Source organism: Eptesicus fuscus, chromosome 1 (assembly GCF_027574615.1).
Source record: "Eptesicus fuscus isolate TK198812 chromosome 1, DD_ASM_mEF_20220401, whole genome shotgun sequence".
Classification (NCBI taxonomy): domain Eukaryota; kingdom Metazoa; phylum Chordata; class Mammalia; order Chiroptera; family Vespertilionidae; genus Eptesicus; species Eptesicus fuscus.
Genome location: NC_072473.1, coordinates 75,988,058 through 76,008,188, shown reverse-complemented (window position 1 = coordinate 76,008,188; position 20,131 = coordinate 75,988,058). Strand labels below are relative to the sequence as shown.

At 38.8% G+C, this 20,131-nt stretch overlaps 1 protein-coding gene across 1 annotated transcript in view; it reads right to left on the bottom strand.

Moving 5' to 3' along the window:
• Nucleotides 1-18,383: 18,383 nt before the first annotated feature.
• TBC1D8B (TBC1 domain family member 8B) overlaps nt 18,384-20,131 on the bottom strand; it is a 91,522-nt gene continuing 89,774 nt past the window's right edge. Inside the window, exon 21 of the mRNA XM_008156327.3 lies at nt 18,384-18,885. Within this exon, the coding sequence (XP_008154549.1) occupies nt 18,490-18,885 (396 nt within the window). The 3' untranslated portion in view covers nt 18,384-18,489. The remainder of the gene's footprint in view (nt 18,886-20,131) is intronic.

Sequence of the window (20,131 nt, the reverse complement as noted above, 5' to 3'; positions counted from 1 at the left end):
TAAGGCTTATGTGTAAGACCTGGGCTAAGACACTTGCTTTTCTCCATAAATACTTTCAAGAATCTTGGACTGTACATCTTTGTCCTTCACTATCCTGTGAATATTAATAAGCTTGCATTACTCAGGTGCTAATTTTTTTCTGCATTTTAGAGCAGCTTTATATCCATGACCTCATTTGAAACTCTTTATATTCCCCATGATATACCCCCATTATTCAATGGGGAAATTGAAGATAATGGGAAGGGAAGTAACTTGCTCAAGGTTATACAGCAAGTCACTGCAGGAGTCAAGACTGGACCTCAGAATCTTGCATTGAGTCTAGTGCTTTTCTTTAACACTTGCAATTGTCCAGGGCCCTGAGGTCTAGCTAAACATGAAGCATCTATAATCTAGGACTTAGCTTATGGTTTGGAGGCCACATTACTGCACTCTGACAAGTACACTGCTTCTACTGTGGCCAACGTTTTATCCTCAGTAAACTATCAAACAAAGATTCTTCTAAAAGAAATGGCAGCAAGTTATCAGGACTGGGAACCCAAGATAGTCACATCTCCAGCACATGCCAAAAATAAAATCAAATGTTAGGTAGCAGGTGAGAGGAGAGATAAATATGATCTTCCCAGCTAAGCTGCATGCACTGCTGAGAAATTAGCCACTGTTCTGTACTCACAGCCAGCTTGATTTAGCCACTCATCTCATGTTGAACATAACCGTCAAGTGCTCAAAAGGGCAACTCTGTCCTTAGTACAGATTGTGAGGTGCTGATGTGTGTATGTCATCAGCATGGGTCCTGATGGCAGCAACTGTTTGTAGGCACTGAGGGAAGCAGTAAGATAAACTATCTGTCCCTTGACATGACTCTGGGAGTAGAAAATGCAGGCTTGGCTGTCAGTACCAGAGGCTGGTATCCTCTCAATTTTAACAATTGCAACAGCATAAAGACTGCTGAGATAACAAATCATTCAGCCCAAAGACCCCCTCCTTAGTCCCTGTGTGGCACTGAAGCCCTGGCAAGCTTGGTTCTGCTGAGAGGAAAATCTTGTTACTTCCTCCTGGAACATTGGATCTCCAGGTGGCACTAAATTTCTTTTTCTGCTGTCAATTGCTCTTCACTCTCTTATCACCATGGCAACCCAAGAGAGGGAGCCAGCATTGAAATCAACTTCACCCAACAGACATATGTGGAACAGCAAGTATACTCTCCCTAATATTAGAGGAGAGGAACATTTTTATTATATTTTTGTTTTTTAAATATTTTTATTGATTTCAGAGAGGAAGGGAGAGGGAGAGATAGACACATCAATGATGAGAGAGAATCATTGGCTGTCTCCTGCACACCCCACACTGGGGATCGAGCTTGAAACCCGGGCATATGCCCTGACAGGGGATCGAACCGTGATCTCCTGGTTCATAGGTCAATACTCAACCATTGAGCCACACCGCTGGGCTAGGGAAGGGGTACATTTTTAACCCTCTCTCCATGCTTCAGCCTTGGTCGATGGTGGAGAGCCAATACTTTCACTCACAATTCCAGACTCTTGATATACCCCTTTCTTAGATCTTCCTGCATCAGAGCTACTAATCTGATTGGTCTGAGATCAATTTTTAGGCTACATATCACCAGTGAGCAGGGTCATCACAATGAAAAGCAATACACACTTTTGACTATATACAGTAATCCGTTCCACTGAGACTGGATGATTAGGTCAGGCCCAATTTTTTTTTAAAGCTTCTCAGAATCAGAAGGGAGGAGTAACTTAAGCTTCATTTTACAGTCCTTTTTTTATTAATTGATTTTTAGAAAGACAGTTAGCTTTGCCTTCAGCTAACAGTGAAAATTTCCCCTGCTCAAACAGATCCATGGAAACTTGTCAAAACACTTTTGGAAAACTGTGACAATTTCCATAGGTAAGAAAAGTTTAAAATAAAAATCTATTCTTTGCAAAATTAAAATTTATTAATGGCTATTTAATATTTTCTGAGGTGGTAGCAGTGTTTTGGAATTAATTTTTTTAATTTACTTTAGAGAGGAAAGGAAAAAGAGAGAAACATTGATTTGTTGTTCCACTCACTTATGCATTCATTGGTTGATTCTTGTATGTGCCCTGACCAGGGATTGAACCCACAACCTTGGTGTATTGGAATGGCGCTCTAATTAGCTGAGCTATCTGGCCAGGGGAGTGTTGTGGAATTTTAATAAGCACTGTGAAAAGAACATCAGTACAACAGTCTGCCTTTCAAATGCAGGCACAAGCTCCAGAAAATTCTGGGAGGAACCCTTGGAGATCTGGCATAAAAGCCATTCAGGTAAACTACTAGAGGTGCTAATACTCATGTCTTTACTTCTACAGGTAGCTGAAATACTTCCATTTTTCTGCCTGCCCACATTTCCTGGATACTCCATTTCCTAATCAACATGGGAAGCTGCCCACAAGACTCTGTATATAGAAAAATGTGAATATGGGATAAGTAGCTTTGCTTGAATTGCTGGGATTGGTGATTTTTGGTAGATGTCATTGGCAATGGTTTACAAAATCCTCAATTCATGCTATTTCTCCAAAGCTAGGCTGCCTGCATATTGAGTACAATGAACATATTATGCCACTGTAAATGTACTCAGCCAGTTAGGAAACTGCATTCTCCCCCCATCCCCCCCCCCCCCCCCAACCCTCACCAGAAATCACTTTAAGGATTCATCTTATTTAAATTCCAAAAAGATACTGACATTTTAAAAATTCTCTATAAGAGTGGAAAATTTACACATATTTCATAAAAGCATTACCTCAGAACACAAGAACAACACCAAAAATAGTAGGAGAAATTCCAACTAACCAAAACGTTTGCTGAAACAAAGTAAAATAAAGGCAGAGCCGTGGGAATAAAAATAAAATTAATAGTAAAAGTGTTCCTTTTTACTTTTAAAAGAAAGGGTGATGATACTAGTTTTTATATATTGTACACTTTTTTGTGTGCCCTTCCCCTTAAACATATACAAAACCACAAAGAGGTTCGTGAGGAGTTAGTAGAAAGGTTTCTCTTACTATTACATAGAAGGTAAGATTATAAATGTAAATATTTGCAAGGCTTCCTCATAACCATTTTTGTAAATCCAAGAATATTACATGTAGCTGGACACACCACACTGAAACCAGATAGAAGAGAGTATGATTAAAAAGAGAAAAATTACCAGAGGGAAAGGAGGGTGAGGTGAGTGAAAGAGGTAGAAGAGGTTGTAAAGGGGGGATATATGGTGATTGAAGGAGACTTGACTTGGGGTAGTGAACACGCAATACAGATGATGTATTATAGAATTGTACACCTGAAACCTATATAATTTTATTAACTAAAGTCACCCCAATAAATTCAATTAAAAATAAATAAAAATGAAATAAAAAAATGGTTAACTTCAAAAAAGCAACACTAAAAATGACAAAAGAAAAAAATAGAAGTCAAAAGATAATGTGATGATATTGTCAAACTGCTGGAAAAATAAAACCAAAATAGCAATCTAGAATTTGATATTTAGTAAAAATATCTTTTGAAAATAAGAATGAACACACCCATACAAATATGTCCAATTGATTTTTGACAAAGTGCAAAAATTATTCAATGGAGAAAGAGTCTTTTCAGAAAATGGTGCTAGAACAATTGGACATGAAGGGGCAAAAAATGAAACTTGACCTAAATCTTGCACCTTATACAAAAATTAACTCAAATGTATAACAGAAAAATATGAAACATCTGTGTATATATAAAATCCTAAGCGACCATTAAAACCAGTCAACCAGTTGCTATGATGCGCACTGACCACCAGGAGACAGACACTCAATGCAGGAGCTGCCCCCTGGTGGTCAGTGTGCTCCCACAGCCAACCTCCCGTGGTCGGCCAACCTCCCACAGTCCCTCCCCCCAGCTGGCCAACCTCCCATGGTCCCTACCCCCAGCCAGCCAACCCCAATCAGCCCCAATCGGGACTGGGCTAGATGGCCCCGATCAGCCCTGTTCACCAGCCAGGCCAAGGGACCCCACCCGTGCATGAATTCATGCACCAGGCCTTTAGTGAAATTATAAAAGTTTAGTAGAAGACCATAGCAGTACATCTTTGGGATCTACAAGAAGTTAAATAATTCTTAGGCCTGATTCCAAAATCACCATACTATAAGGGGAAAAAAACCCCCAATAAATTGAACTTCATCAAAATCCTGTGAATTACATGAAAACTCAAGCTGCATACTGGGAGAGAATATTTGCAAATCATATAACTGACAAAAGACTCATATTTAAAATATTAAAAAAAGCTCAAAACTCAACAGTAAAAAAAGTCCAATTAGAAAATGGTAAAATACGTGAACAGACATTTCACTGGAGAGGATATACACATGGTAAATAAGTACATGAAAAGATGTTCAACATCATTACCTATATTAGTTTGCTAGGGCTGCTGTAACAAAATATTTGACAAAAACTACAGAACTTTTATTTTTCTACACTCCTGGAGTTGAAAGACCAAGATTAAGGTGCCAGCAGGGTTGGTTTCTTTTGAAGCCTCACTCTCGGCTTGTTGATGGTTGCTCTTGAAAATTCTTTACATGGTCATCCATCTATGCACACGTGCCCCTGGTATCTTTCTCTTCTCATAAGGACACCAGGCATATTGGATTAGGTTCCCACCCTAAGAGCTTCATTTCAATGTATTCACCACTTAAAGACCTTGTCTCTGAATACAGTTACATTCTGAGGTACGGTGGTTGGTACTTCAACATACGAATGTTGGGGGGACACAATTCAAGCCAGGCATAACATTAACCTCCATGGAAATGTAAATTAAAACCACAATGAGATACCATGACATGTCTATCATATTGGCTAAAATAAAAATAGTGACAACATCAAATACTATAGAGAGGTTGCAGAAAAGCTGAATCACTTATATATTGGAGTATAAAATGGTACAGCCACCCTGGGAAACATGTATAGCTGTTTTTCAGAAAACAAACATACACATACCATACAACCTAACAACTGCATTCTTGGTCATTTATCCCAGAAAATGTAAACTTATGTCTACACAAAAACTTGTGAGTGATTATAGCAGCTTTACTCATAATATCCAGTAACTAGAAACAGTTCAGATGTACGTCCATTGGTGAATAGCTAAACAAACTGGGGCATATCCACACTATGGACTACTAGTCAACAATAAAATATACACATGATAACCTAGATAAACCTCCAAGGAATTGTGATGAATGAAAAAAGCCAATCCCCAGAGGTCACATACCATATGATTGCATTTACATAATGTTTGAGAGAATAAAAATTTTAAAAATATTAAATTAGGGAGACACCAAGATGGCAGCTTAGGTAAACACCTAAACTGCTGCTTCACACAACAATTTCAAAATTACAACTAAAAGACAAAACAGACATCATCCAGAACCACAGGAAGGCTGGCTGAGTGGAAATTCTGCAACTAAAAGGAAAGAGAAAAGCACACTGAGACTCACAGGAGCTGCGGAATGCAGAGGTACAGAGATGCGAGTGCAAAGAGGGCTGAAAACTGAGTACGCAGCTGGCTTTCTCTCTTTTTTTTTTTCCATTGCTTTATTTATTTATTTTTTTATTATGGTATCACATAATTGTCCTCATCCCCCATTCCCACCCCAAACCCCTCCCCATATATTCCCCCACCCCCCTGTTGTCCATGACCCCTGGTTAGGCTTATATGCATGCATACAAGTCCTTTGGTTGATCTCTCCCTCTTTCCCCCACCCTCCCCTACCTTCCCTCTGAGGTTTAAGAATGATCCATGCTTCCCTGTCTCCGAGTCTGTTTTTGTTCTTCCGTTTATGTTGCTCATTATTTCCCCTAGATGCGTGAGATCATGCGATACAAAAATACACTTGTAAGAACCGAAAATGAGAGCGGCTGGCTTTCTCAATCGGGATGGAGACAAAAGCTCCCGACTGCTCTGAACTCCAGTTCCAGGCAAGACTCTGGGGACCCAGACTCATATGGGTAGAAACTGGACTATTTGGCAGTGGGCGAAACTCGAGGGCGGCTTTCTCTCAGAGGTGCTTGCAGCAATTACTGCAGGACACTGAGACCCAGGGGCCTCTTAGGGCTGACAGGAAGCCATTGCTGTTTGCTCTGCCCTGAGACTCTGCCCCATCCAAGTTGAGTGCAGAGGTTTTTGCATATGAATGACCTGGTCCTTTGAATTCTAAATGTACCTAACAAACTGTAGCTGAGTTAGTGAGACCCAGAACATCTAAAAGAAGACCCAAGGCCCTGGAGCAGCTTGCATTGCTTCAAAGCTGGGCCTCACCTGGGCACCTCCAAAACCCAAACAAAGAAGAGGAATCTGCAAATCTCCCCATAGCTCCTGCTGGTTGGTCTCAGGCAGAGGATAAATTAGCACCTCCTTGGAGATCCAAGAACCAGTGTACCCAGGGGTCAGAATGGGACTATCCAGATTACAACTCCTCAGATCCATAAGGGACACACTAGGGGGCAGACTCAGTGAGCACCAAAGCCCCACTGAAGCAAGCTTTGTCTCATAAGGGTGTCTCCAGCACAAAAGTTCTCCCAGCATAGACACAACTGATCCTCACAGCCAATTGGCCTGGAGGTCAATTCCTCCCAGTGATACCAACAACAATAAAGGCTTAACTACAACAAGGCTGTGCACACAGCCCACAAAGGGGTGCACCAAGAGTGTCCACCTCAGGTGACTGGGGAGGCTGAGCCACTGGGACCTATAGGACACCTCGCACACAAAGCCACTCTATCAACTCAGTGAAGCAGTAAAAATGCGGAGACAAAGAAACAGGTCACAAATGAAAGAAAGGGAGGAAAGCAAATGACTGGATATAGAGTTCAAAACCACGGTTATAAGGTTTTTCAAGAATTTTCTAGAAAAAGCCGATAAATTTAGTGAGACCCTCGAGGATACGAAAAAGGACCAACTAGAAATTAAACATACACTGACTGAAATAAAAAATATTATACACAGACCTAACAGCAGACTAGAGGATTGCAAGAATCAAGTCAAAGATTTGAAATACAAAGAAGCAAAAAACACTCAACTGGAAAAGCAAAAAGAAAAAAGAATCCAAAAATATGAAGATAGTGTAAGGAGCCTCTGGGACAACCTCAAGCATACCAACATCCGAATTATGGGGATGCCAGAAGAAGAGAGAGAGCAAGATATTGAAAAACTATTTGAAGAAATAATGACAGAAAACTTCCCCTACCTGGTGAAAGAAATAGACTTAGAAGTCCAGGAAGCACACAGAACCCCAAACAAAAGGAATCCAAAGAGGACCACACCAAGACACATCATAATTAAAATGCCAAGAGCAAAAGACAAAGAGAGAATATTAAAAGCAGCAAGAGAAAAACAGTTAGTTACCTACAAGGGAGCACCCATACAATTGTCAGCTGATTTCTCAACAGAAACTATGCAGGCCAGAAGGGAGTGGCAAGAAGTATTCAAAGTGGTGAATAGCAAGAACCTACAACCAAGATTATTCTACCCAGAAAAGCTATCAGGTCAGATAAAGAGCTTCACAGATAAGAAAAAGCTAAAGGAGTTCATCACCACCGAACCAGTATTATATGAAATGCTGAAAGGTATTCCTTAAGAAGAGGAAGAAGAAGAAAAAGGTAAAGATAAAAATTATGAACAACAAATACATATCTATCAACACGTGAATCTAAAATCAAGTGAATTAAAAATCTGATGAACAGAATAAACTGGTGAATATAATAGAATCAGGGGCATAGAAAGGGAGTGGACTGACAATTCTCGGGGGGAAAGGGGTGTGGGGAGTGCAGGAAGAGACTGGACAAAAATCATACACCTATGGATGAGGACTGGGGGGGGGGGTAAGGGCAGAGGGTGGGGTGGGAACCAGGAGGAGGGGAGCTATGGGGGGAAAAAAGAGGAACAATTGTAATAATCTGAACAATAAAGATTTATTAAAAAATAAAAAAAATAAAATAACTTCAAAAAATATTAAATTAGTAGTTTCCAGGAGTTGGGGTGGGTGGGAGGAGATGGATATGTCTGTAAAGGGTAGCATGAAAATACCTTGTGATATAGAACTGCTATGTATCTTGGACATGGTGGTAGACACACAAAATTGCATTGAACAAGACACACTCACAAACAAATACTATTAAAACTGAAGAAATCTCAAGTCAGTGTACTCAATTAATGACAATTTCCTGGTTGTAATAATGTACTATATGCAAGATTTGGGGGAACTTGGTAAAAAGTATATGAGATCTTTGTATATTATTTCTTACAACTGCATGTGAATCCAAAGTTATAAGAAACAACAGAAAAAGATGTCGACCGGCAGGAAGGTAGGGAGAGAGAGAGTGTGAGTGAGGAACCCATAGAGGAGAGTGTAGACATCTGTGGTGTGTGTGTGTGTGTGTGTGTGTGTGTGTGTGTGTGTGTGTGTATGAGCTAGGGTCAGTTAGATTCTGCAGGTCTTCCAAGGGGCTGCCTAACCGGGCAGTCCTAGATGGCGGAGCCCCGCTCACAAAGCGGACATTCTCGGGGGCTGGTGTGGATGCGGAGACCATGCCATCTTGAGAAACAGAGCTGCCTGAGACTAGGATCCTGGCTTCAGACACAAACCAGGACCCTGAAGCCACTGGGGACAGAGAACTGCTATCACAGCTTCAGACCAACAGACAACAAGAATCCAGACTTCCTGGCAGCAGATTTCCATGAGTCAAAGAGTCTACCCCCCTCCCCGCAGGCTCGCGAATAGCACCACAGTAACTGATAGACCCGCCCCTCGCCCAAGCTGCAGAGCGCCCGTGCATAGACACGCTCCCCTTTAGGGAATTTGGCACGCAGGACAGACGCAGCTCCCCTTCGGGGAAATCTGACAGCGTGCACAGAGGGCTCCCCTTAGGGGTATTTGGGGGAATTTGGCTTGCAGGACACAGCTCCCCTTCTGGGAATCTTAGAGCGTGCACAGAGGGGCTCCCCTTTGGGGAATTTGGCGTGCAGGATGGACTCCGCTCCCCTTCAGGGAATCTGGGAGAGTGCACAGAGGCAGCTCCCCTTCAGGAATTTGAGAGTGTGTGAAGCTGTAGCCAGTTTGGCTCAGTAGAGAGAGCACACACAGGACGCAGCTCCACTTCAGGGAATTTGGCACACCGGACACAGCTGCCTGCGATCCCTGACTCATAGCGCATTCACACTAAGAGCCAGTGACTCCAATTGTTGGTGCATACACACACAGGGACCCTGATTCTTAACGAGAAAACGCACGAGGCAACAGAGACTCTGAAGCTCGATTCTTGGTGCAGACACAGGGAAACTCTGACTCCTGGCACATGCTAAGGATCTCATTTTCGGCACATACCAACAGTGTGGTGCAGACATGGCCCCTGATTCTAAGTGTGCACATGAGACCACATGGAACACCGGGGACACTGACCCTGGGCAAGCCTGGTTCCCACCAACCAATGGCAACCACAAGTCCTAGTGTCAGAGCACTTCAGTGAAACTCAGGTGGAGCGAAGTCCCCACAGCACACGGCCCAGGTCCATGCAAACTGAAGCTTGAGCTGTCTGGTGATAGTCAGAATGGGGAGACGAAACAATTCACAGAGGAAAGAACATGAGGAGTCGCCAAGAAAAGAAATTAGTGAAACTGAAACCTGCAACATGACTGAAAAAGAGTTTGGATTAATGGTCGTGGAATTTATACATCGGATGGATGAGAAAATCAACAACTTATGCAAGAATCAGGAAGAAATGAAAGGTGATATAGCTACAATCAAAAACACCATGGAAAGTTTCAACAGTAGACTAGAAGAAGCAGAGGACCGAATTAGTGAGTTAGAAGATCAGGTATAGAAACAAGCTCAATCTGAACAGCAATTGGAGAAAAAAATTAAAAAGCAGGAGGAAAGCTTAAGGGAGCTTCGGGACAACATGAAACGAAGTAACATGCGTATAATAGGGCTGCCAGAAGGACAAGAAGAGCAGCAGGGATTAGAAAATCTATTTGAAGAAATAATGACAGAAAATTTCCTGGATATGGGAAAGATAAAAATTACACATGTACAGAGAGTCCCAAGCAGGATCAACCCCAAAAGACCCACACCAAGACATGTCATAATTTCAATGGCAAATATAAATGATAAAGAGAGAATCTTAAAGGTGGCAAGAGAGAGACAGAGTTACCTACAAAGGAACACCCATCAGATTGTCAAATTATTACTCAACAGAAACACAACAAGCTAGAAGAGAATGGAAGGAGGTATACAAAGTGTTGCAAAGCAAAGGACTGAATCCAAGAATACTATATCCAGCAAGGCTATCAATCAAAATTGAAGGGGAAAATAGGTGCTTTGAAGACAAAAAAAGGCTCAGGGAGTTTATCACCACCAAACCAGAAATACAAGAAATGCTAAACGGAATACTATAAAAAGAAGAAATAAACAGGTAAGAAGGAACACAGACACAAAAATAGATATGACTACAAACAAATACCCTTCAGTAATAACTTTAAATGTAAACGGACTAAATGCTCCAATCAAAAGACATCGAGTGGCTGAAAGGATAAAAAAAACATGACCCATATATATGCTGTCTACAAGAGACCCACCTCAGAACAAGAGACTCACACAGATTGAAAGTGAAGGGATGGAAAAATATCTTTCAGGCAAATGGAAATGAAAAAAAAGATGGGGTAGCAATACTTATATCTGACAAAATAGACCTCAAAGTAAATGCCATAACAAGAGATAAGGAAGGCCACTTCATAGTACTAAAGGGAGAAATCCAACAAGAAGGTAAAACTCTGGTAAACATATACACACCCAATATAGGAGCACCCAAATACATAAAAAACTCCTGGAGGATATCAAGAGAAAGATTAATAGCAATACAATCATAGTAGGAGACTTTAATACCCCACTATCACCATTGGACAAATCCTCTAAACAAAAAAAATCACCAAAGAAACATCAATCCTAAATGACTCACTAGACCAGATTGATTAATTGACATCTTCAGAACATTTCACCGCAAAGCCACAGAATATACATTCTTCCCAAGTGTACATGGGACATTTTCAGATAGACCATATGCTGGGTCATAGGCAAAGTCTCTTCAAATTCAAGAAGATAGAAATCATATCAAGCATCTTCTCAGATCACAGTGGCATAAAACTGGGAATCAACTACAATAAATACAATCCAAAGAAATCAAACACATGGAGACTAAAGAGCATGCTATTAAACAAGGACTGGGTCACCAGAGAGTTCAAGGAAGAAATAAAAAACATCATGGCAACAAATGACAATGAAAACACAACAATCCAAAATCTATGGGACACAGCAAAAACAGTCTTGAGAGGGAAGTTCATAGCTCTACAAGCCTACTGCAAAAAAACAAGAAACAATGGTAATAAATTACCTAACCCTACAACTCAAAGAGTTAGAAAGAGAGCAGCAAGAAAATCCCAGTGTAAGCAGAAGGAAGGAAATAACAAAGATCAGAGTGGAGATAAACGACATAGAGACCAAAGAAACAATACAAAACATCAACAAAACCAAGAGCTGGTTCTTTGAAAGGATAAACAAGATTGATGAACCTCTAGCCAGGCTCACCAAGAAGCAAAGAGAGAGGACCCAAATAAACAAAATCAGAAATGAAAGAGGCGAAATAACAACAGACCCCGCCGAGATACAAAGGATTGTTAAAAAATACTATGAACAACTCTATTCCAGCTAACTGGTCAACCTGGAGGAAATGGACATATTCCTAGAAAAATATAACTTTCCAAAGCTCAATCAGGAAGAATCTAAACAGCTCAATAGGCCAGTAACTATGGATGAAATTGAAGCAGTCATCAAAAAGCTTCCGGCAAACAAAAGCCCGGGGTCTGATGGCTTCACAGGAGAGTTTTACCAAATATTCAAGGAAGAATTAAAACCTATCCTCCTCAGACTATTCCAAAAAATTCAAGAGGAAGGAACACTTTCAAGCTCCTTCTATGGAGCCAGCATCACCCTAATACCAAAACCAGATAAAGACAACACAATGAAAGAGAATTACAGGCCAATATCCCTCATGAACATAGATGCCAAAATCCTCAACAAAATTCTAGCAAATCGGCTACAGCAGTACATCAGAAAGATCATACACCACGACCAAGTAGGATTTATCACAGGAATGCAAGGATGGTACAATATCTGCAAATCAATAAACGTGATACCTCACATAAACAAATTGAGAGATAAAAATCACATAGTGATATCAATTGATGCAGAAAAAGCATTTGACAAAATCCAACACCCTTTCTTGATAAAAACTCTCAACAAGGTGGGAATAGAAGGCTCATACCTCAACATAATAAAAGCGATATATGATAAACCCACAGCAAACATCATACTCAATGGACAAAATCTAAAACCATTTCCCCTAAGAACAGGAACAAGACAGGGATGCCCACTCACACCACTCCTGTTTGATATAGTACTGGAAGTATTATCCATTGCAATTAGACAAGAAGAAGAAATAAAAGGCATCCAAATTGGAAAAGAACAAGTAAAGCTATCCTTATTTGCAGACGACTTGATATTGTACATAAAAAACCCGAAAGACTCCATCAAAAAACTAATAGACTTAATAAATGAATTCAGTAATGTAGCAGGATACAAAATTAACGCCAAGAAATCTATGGCCTTTCTATACACCAATAGTGAACCTACAGAAAGAGAGACTAAAAAGGCAATCCCATTTACCATCACACCAAAAAAATTAAGATACCTAGGAATAAACTTAACTAAGGAGGTAAAAGACCTATACGTGGAAAACTACAGGACACTGAAAAAAAGAGATAGAGGAAGATGTAAACAGATGGAAGAACATACCATGTTCATGGATTGGTAGAATCAACATCATTAAAATGTCCATACTACCCAAAGCAATCTATAGATTTAATGCACTCCCCATTAAAATACCAACGGCATATTTCACAGACCTAGAACGAACTCTCCAAAAATTCAACTGGAATAAAAAAAGACCCCGAACAGCCACAGCAATCCTGAGAAAGAAGAATAAAGTAGGTGGGATCTCAATACCAGATTTCAAGCTGTATTACAAAGCCACTGTTCTCAAAACAGCCTGGTACTGGCACAAGAACAGACATATAGACCAATGGAATAGAATAGAGAATCCAGATATCGACCCAAACCACTATGCTCAATTATTATTTGACAAAGGAGGCATGAACATACAATGGAATCAAGACAGTCTCTTCAACAAATGGTGTTGGGAAAATTGGACAGATACATGCAAAAAAATGAAACTAGACCACCAACTTACACCATACACAAATATAAACTCAAAATGGATACAGGACTTAAACATAAGATGGGAAACCATAAAAATACTAGAGGAATCCACAGGCAGCAAAATCTCAGACATATGCCGAAAGAACTTCTTCACTGATACTGCTCCTAGGGCAATGGAAGCTAAAGAGAAAATAAACAAATGGGACTATATCAAAATAAAAAGCTTTTTCACAGCAAAAGAAACCATCAACAAAACAAGAAAGTCCACTGTATGGGAGAACATATTTACAAATGTTATCACTGATAAAGGTTTAATCTCCAACATCTACAGACAACTTATACAATTTAATAAAAGGAAGATAAATGACCCAATAAAAAAATGGGCAACGGACCTACCATATTTTCGGCGTATAAGACGACTGGGCGTATAAGATTTTCCTGGATTAAAAAGTCGTCTTATACGCCTGAAAATATGGTAGTCCAATACATCTAATCCATTATATCTAATCCCATCAATATAGTCCAATATACCATATTTTCCAGCATATAAAATGACTTTTTAACCCAGGAAAATCTTATACGCCCAGTCGTTTTATATGCTGGAAAATATGGTAAATAGAATCTTTTTGAAAGAAGACAGAAGGAAGGCCAAGTGACACATGAAAACATGCTCAAAGTCACTAATTATCCAAGAGATGCAAATCAAAACGACAGTGCGGTACCATCTCACACCTGTCAAAATGGCTATCATCAACAAATCAACAAACAACAACTGCTGGTGAGGATGCGGAGAAAAAGGTACCCTCGTGCACTGCTGGCGGGAATGCAGACTGGTGCAGCCACTGTGGAGAACAGTATGGAGTTTCCTCAAAAAATTAAAAATGGAACTCCTATTTGACCTAGTAATCCCACTCCTAGGAATATATCCTAAGCAACTAGAAACACCAACCAGAAAGGATATATGCACCCCTATGGTCATAGCAGGCACAATTTACAATAGCTAAGATTTGAAAACAGCCTAGGTGCCCGTCAGCAGATGACTGGATCAGAAAACTATGGTACATCTACACAATGGAATACTATGCTGCCATAAAAAAGAAGGAATTCTTACCATTTGCAGCAACCTAGATGGAACTGGAGAGCATTATGCTAAGTGAAATAAGCCAGTCAATGAAAGAAAAATACCACATGATCTTACTCATTTGTGGATAATAAGGAACATTATAAACTGATGAACAAAAAGATAGATACAGAGGCAGTAAAGCATCAAACAGACTGTCAAATTACAGTGGGAAGGTTAGGGAGAGGTGGGGGAGATAAGAGATCAACCGAAGGACTTGTATGCATGCATATACGCATAACTAATGGACGCAAGACACTGGGGGGTGAGGGCATGTATGGGAGTGGGGTGGGGGGGCAATGGGAAGATATGTACACATGTAATACCCTAATAAAAAAATAAAAAATAATACCTCAATAGTTTATATTTTTAAAATCAGGGATATGCAAATTAAAACCACAAGACACCACTATACACCCACCAGAATGGCTAAGATGAAAAAAGTAGACCTTTTCATGTGTTGGTGAAGATGCAGAGCTACCAGAACTACTAATTAATTTGAGTGTTAAGTGGTACAGCCGTTTGAAATACTGTGTGGCATCTCTGATCCCTGCCTCTTGATGTTCATGCCATTGTGTAATTCTCTCCCCTTGAGAGTGAGCGGGACTTGTGACTTGCCTTTAACCAAAAAATATTTGGCAAAGGGGATGAGAGGTCACCACTGTGGGATTGTGTTACATTATACAAGGCATTGTCTGGTTAACAAGACTTGCTCTAGAGACTCCTTGCTGGATTGATGAAGTGGTCATTTTGGGAAAATCCACATAGCAAACAACTTTGGGCAGCCTGAAGAGGCTGAGGGCAGCTGCTAGGAGCTGAGTGAAGCCTCTAGGAACTGAGGGTGGCCTCCAGATGACTACTAGCAAAAAGCTGGGACCTCTAGATAACCACAAGGAAATAGATTCTGCCAATAGTCTGAGTGAGCTTGGAAGTGGATTCTTCTCCAGTTGAGCCTCTATATGAGAACCAGCATGGCTGACACCTTGGTTCCAGTTTTGTGAGATCCTAAGCAGAGCCTTACCCACTGAAATGGTAAGATGATAAATGTGTGTGGTCATTTGTTATGTAGCAATAGATAACAAATACAGAATCCAATGTTTATGCCAGCCTTGTAGTGTGCCATCCCGTATTACAAAAACTAAAAGGGCATTTCTCAGATTCCTTTGCAACACAGGCCAATCAGATGCATACTCATTGAGACCTGAATGACAGAAGGAAGGTGAAGGCTATGTTTCCGCCATTTCTTCTGGTACACATGGTTGTGAAGATGTTTGGTTGTTCTATTGCAATTTAGTCACTAGATGGTGGGTACTGAGAGGTTTGGCATCTATTTTGCTGGTGTAAATCAAAGCAGGTGGTGTGGTTCTGGAGTAGCAGCTGTAGTGTTGGCTTTTCATCATGACAGTAGGAAGTAGCAGTTTCCTAATCATAGAAGAGTTAGCAACTCCCTTGGTGGCCTGGTTCTCTGGTGTAGCTTTGGAAGTTGCTCTTCAAAGCTCAATTTAGAATCAGTTCTCTTGATAATTATGTAAGCCACTTAATGTCTGGTAATAAATCTTTGCCTGGCTACACTAATAAGAGTGAATTCTGTTCTCTGCAACTGAACCTTAAGTAATACAGGGAGGAAGTCCTCAAGTGAAAACTGAACTTAGTGTTAATAAAAATATATCGTAACAAACAACATAGCAATATCATTAAGTAAACCACTTTTCATGTTTATTAGAATAGATTTATAACACTTATTTTATAAGACAAGAAAAGCCACTTTATAACATATTTAATGTAATGTATAAGGTATAATGCTCTGGTTCAGTTTGACACAGCTACATAAGACCCATTTATTCAGCAAGGTAGCAACTATAAAACTATGTATTTTGCTTATTTCTCCTACAGACTGAGAAAAGGTTGTCTTTTTCACTTGCATGTATAGTCTTTTTGCAACTAAAAAATTTCTTTAAGTATTCAATGTTAATTAATCTAGGCTACAATACAATATAAGGTAATCTTTAATATTCTGACTTTAAAATATCAAATATTAATAGCATATACTCTTAAGAAAGTATCTTTTTTGTAAATACAACTGACAAAATATTCAACAAAATATGTGCAATAGTGCCTTTGTATATAAGCATAGAGCCTTTGTCTTTTTAGAGCTACTGAAGCTTAATTTATCAATCATTGCATAATAGCAAATGTGTGACAGTTTACATATAAACTATTAACTAAACTCTAAAATATGAACATGTTTCAGCAAATCATTTCTGAGTAAAGGCATAGATGCTATTTACCAACTATCTCTTTAAATGGTAATTTCCTTGCAAAGATAAGGAAATGATTGACCAAATCATTTTAAAGACACTACTATTAAGTGTTTGATTAAGTCCAATTTATGAAATTTTCAAAGGGTTCACTTAAAAATTTGTGAGTCTTTCTGAAAATAATATATTCTATGGTGACAAAGCCCTCTGTGTTACACCTTATTCACTGTGGATCCTTGTCAAAGGCTGACTATACTAATTTTTTTCACAAAAGAAGACTTCTTGGGTCACCGGAGTCTAAAGGATGTCTATCCTTTCACTATTTCAAATCTAAAAGTCAAAGGGCTTAAAACCAAAGTCTTTTGTGAAGAAAGAAACTCAGTGGAAGATTTCTCCCCACAATTCTGAAGTCAAATGATTAATAAATTGCTCCTATCAGAAGTAGTTTGCTTATTTTTTCTTTAAAGTGCTAATTAAGCCCATTATTTAAACATGGACCTTCACTGTAATGACTGATACATAAGCAGCATAAAGTATATAGAAATTTACATCTCAATCATACAGTAAAAACTTTTTAGGTAAATACCAGCAATTCTATACATTATCTTAACAGCCATACACACTAATATACTTTATGAACTTGCCAGACTAATACAGTCTATCTAATGTAACTTAAAACATGACTGGTGAAAATCCAAAATTTAAAGCTAGAATCAAAGCAGTCACAAGCTATTCTGAGACAAATGCCACAAAAAGCAGTGCTCAGAAGAATTTCAAGTAATTTTTCAGTTTAATGAGAAACAGTTAAAATTGAACTTTTTCTTAACCCTTCTGAAAAAGCTGGCTTTATCCAGCTTAGATCCAAATCCAGTATTATATTTCTTTATACTAGCCCAGAATTTTGAGTTCTTGATATATTTTTATCAATAACACAGAAGTATGAGTCAGCAGCTTCTGAACTGCTCAGGTAGGAAGAATTAGGAAGTTACTAAAATAAAACATTTATTATTAGAAGACAAGATTAGATTAACTTTTAAAAGTTAATATCATTTCAGTTAGATAACTTGAAAAAGAGCCCCCATACAGTAATCTTATAATTAAGGCTATAAATCTAAGAGCCTGGTTTTCTAAAGCATTGTAATAGGACTGTGCCAATTTAGAAAGTAGCACTCATCAGTATAACATATCATCACTAATACTCAAACATTAACACCACATTTTCAAAATTATCAATTATTCATATGGAAATAGCAGCACAAACTAGTAATTTATTTACCAAAAGTGTTACATTGGCGCCCTCTGGTGGTATCATTTAACACACTCCCCTGATACTGTGTATCTTGTAAAGGTGAAGGTATTAAGAAGTACAAATTGGTAGTTATAAAGTAGTCACAAGGATGTAAAGTACAGTATAGGAAATACAGTCGATAATATAATAACTATATATGGTACTAGGAAGGTACTGGAAATATCAGGGGGATCACTGTGTACAGTCTATGATTGTCTAACCACTATGCTATACACCTAAAACTAATACAAAATAATATTGAATGTAAACTTTAATTGAAAAATAAAATTTTTTAAAATTACATTTGTATTGGAGAATATAAAAATTAGAGACTACCACAAAGGAATGATTGTGTTTCAAATATCTTTTTCAAACATTCAAACATTTGGTAACATAATAAATCCCTGATCTCTACTCCCAGGAATCAAGCTGACAACTACAGGAATCTTAGTAAATTTGTCTGATAGTCAATTCCTGTTAAGAGATTTACATCTTGTTTCTAGAACTTAACTGAGAGGTTTTTGCATGCTCTAGTTTGGCTTTTACATCTATGGGTTTCTCAAAAAACCTCACCACTGCTGGTTCATTCAACAAAGAAGCAAGAATCTGTTCAAATGCAAATGACCACTGAGGCTCTTCCCTGAGCAAGGAGGGATCTTTCTCCAAGGGGCTCTCTGTTTTCCCCTCACTGGATCCTCCAGAAGCACAAACTATACCAGAGAATCCTTTGGCTGATGATGTAGGGCTATGAAGTGTCCTTCCAACTTCTTCCATTCTGAGCAAAAGGCTGGTTACTACAGCAATGGCTTGATATAACAACTCTTCTTCAGGGTCCCCATGAAATAAGTTATAAAGGGTCTTTGAAAACTGAATAAATTGTGACTAGAAAACACAAGTTAGAAATACCACATTTGACATTAGATTTGGCAAATATAAAGAAAACATATAAGTAAATAGTCACCTATTTAGAATTTGTACCATATAACATTCACCAAAGAAGTAAAAGAACTGATGATTAATCCCCCAAGTAAATCTTGGTTCTAGAAAGATGTATATCAACAATAGAAAAATTCCATTTAAATCATCTCCATTTGTTGCCCAATAGCAATATATTACTTTTAATTAGGCAAAGTCTCATATTTCCCTACATGTAAATAATACATTCATTAATAAATCTAAATAAAAGGATTAAGATGAAGTACCCTTGATCTACTCAAATGGCTAGAGTGAGCAGCTCAACTAGGATGACTTAAATTTAGGGAAAAATGTTTTGGGACCTATCTAGTAGTACAAGGTAAGTCTAAGGAGCCCAATTGGACATGTTTCTCTTTAAAGGCTGAAGTGGGACTCAAGTGGAGAAATCAACTGGTTTGTTTGATTAATTGTCTCTAGATAATCATAGATATTCTCAAAAGATATCTGTCAATTAAAAAAAAAGATTCCAACACAAGAGTCCTATAAGTCAATTCTACCAGAAAAGTTTATCTGTAAATAAAGAGCAAATACAAAGGATGTACTTCATAAAAATATATTGTTCCACCCAGTGTAGCTCAGTTGGTTGGGCAATATTTCATCCCATGCACAAAAAGGTTACTGGTTTGATTCCCTAGTAGGGGATGTGCAGGAGGCAGCCAATTGATGTTTTGTTCTCAGCTCTCATGTCGATGCTTCTCTCTCTTTCTCCCTTCCTCTCTCTCTAAAAATAAATAAAAATATTTACCCCAATTATACACACACACACGTTGTTCCAAACTTTTAAGTTCATTTCTCTTTTTTCCTAACTCTATAGTACGGTTTCTAAGAATTTTAGAATAAATACATCTCATTGATTCATTTTCTTTTTTCTTTTTTTTAAAAATATATTTTATTGATTTTTTACAGAGGTCTGCCTCCTGCACACCCCCTACTGGGGATGTGCCCGCAACCAAGGTACATGCCCTTGACCGGAATCGAAACCGGGACTCTTCAGTCCCCAGGCCGATGCTCTATCCACTGAGCCAAACCAGCTAGGGCTCATTGATTCATTTTCTAAAAGTACTTAATTCAACTATCATATTACCACGTCCACTGAGAAATACTAAGCTATTTAAATATTTAAATATTTTTGTAATAGCATGTTAGCTACTTT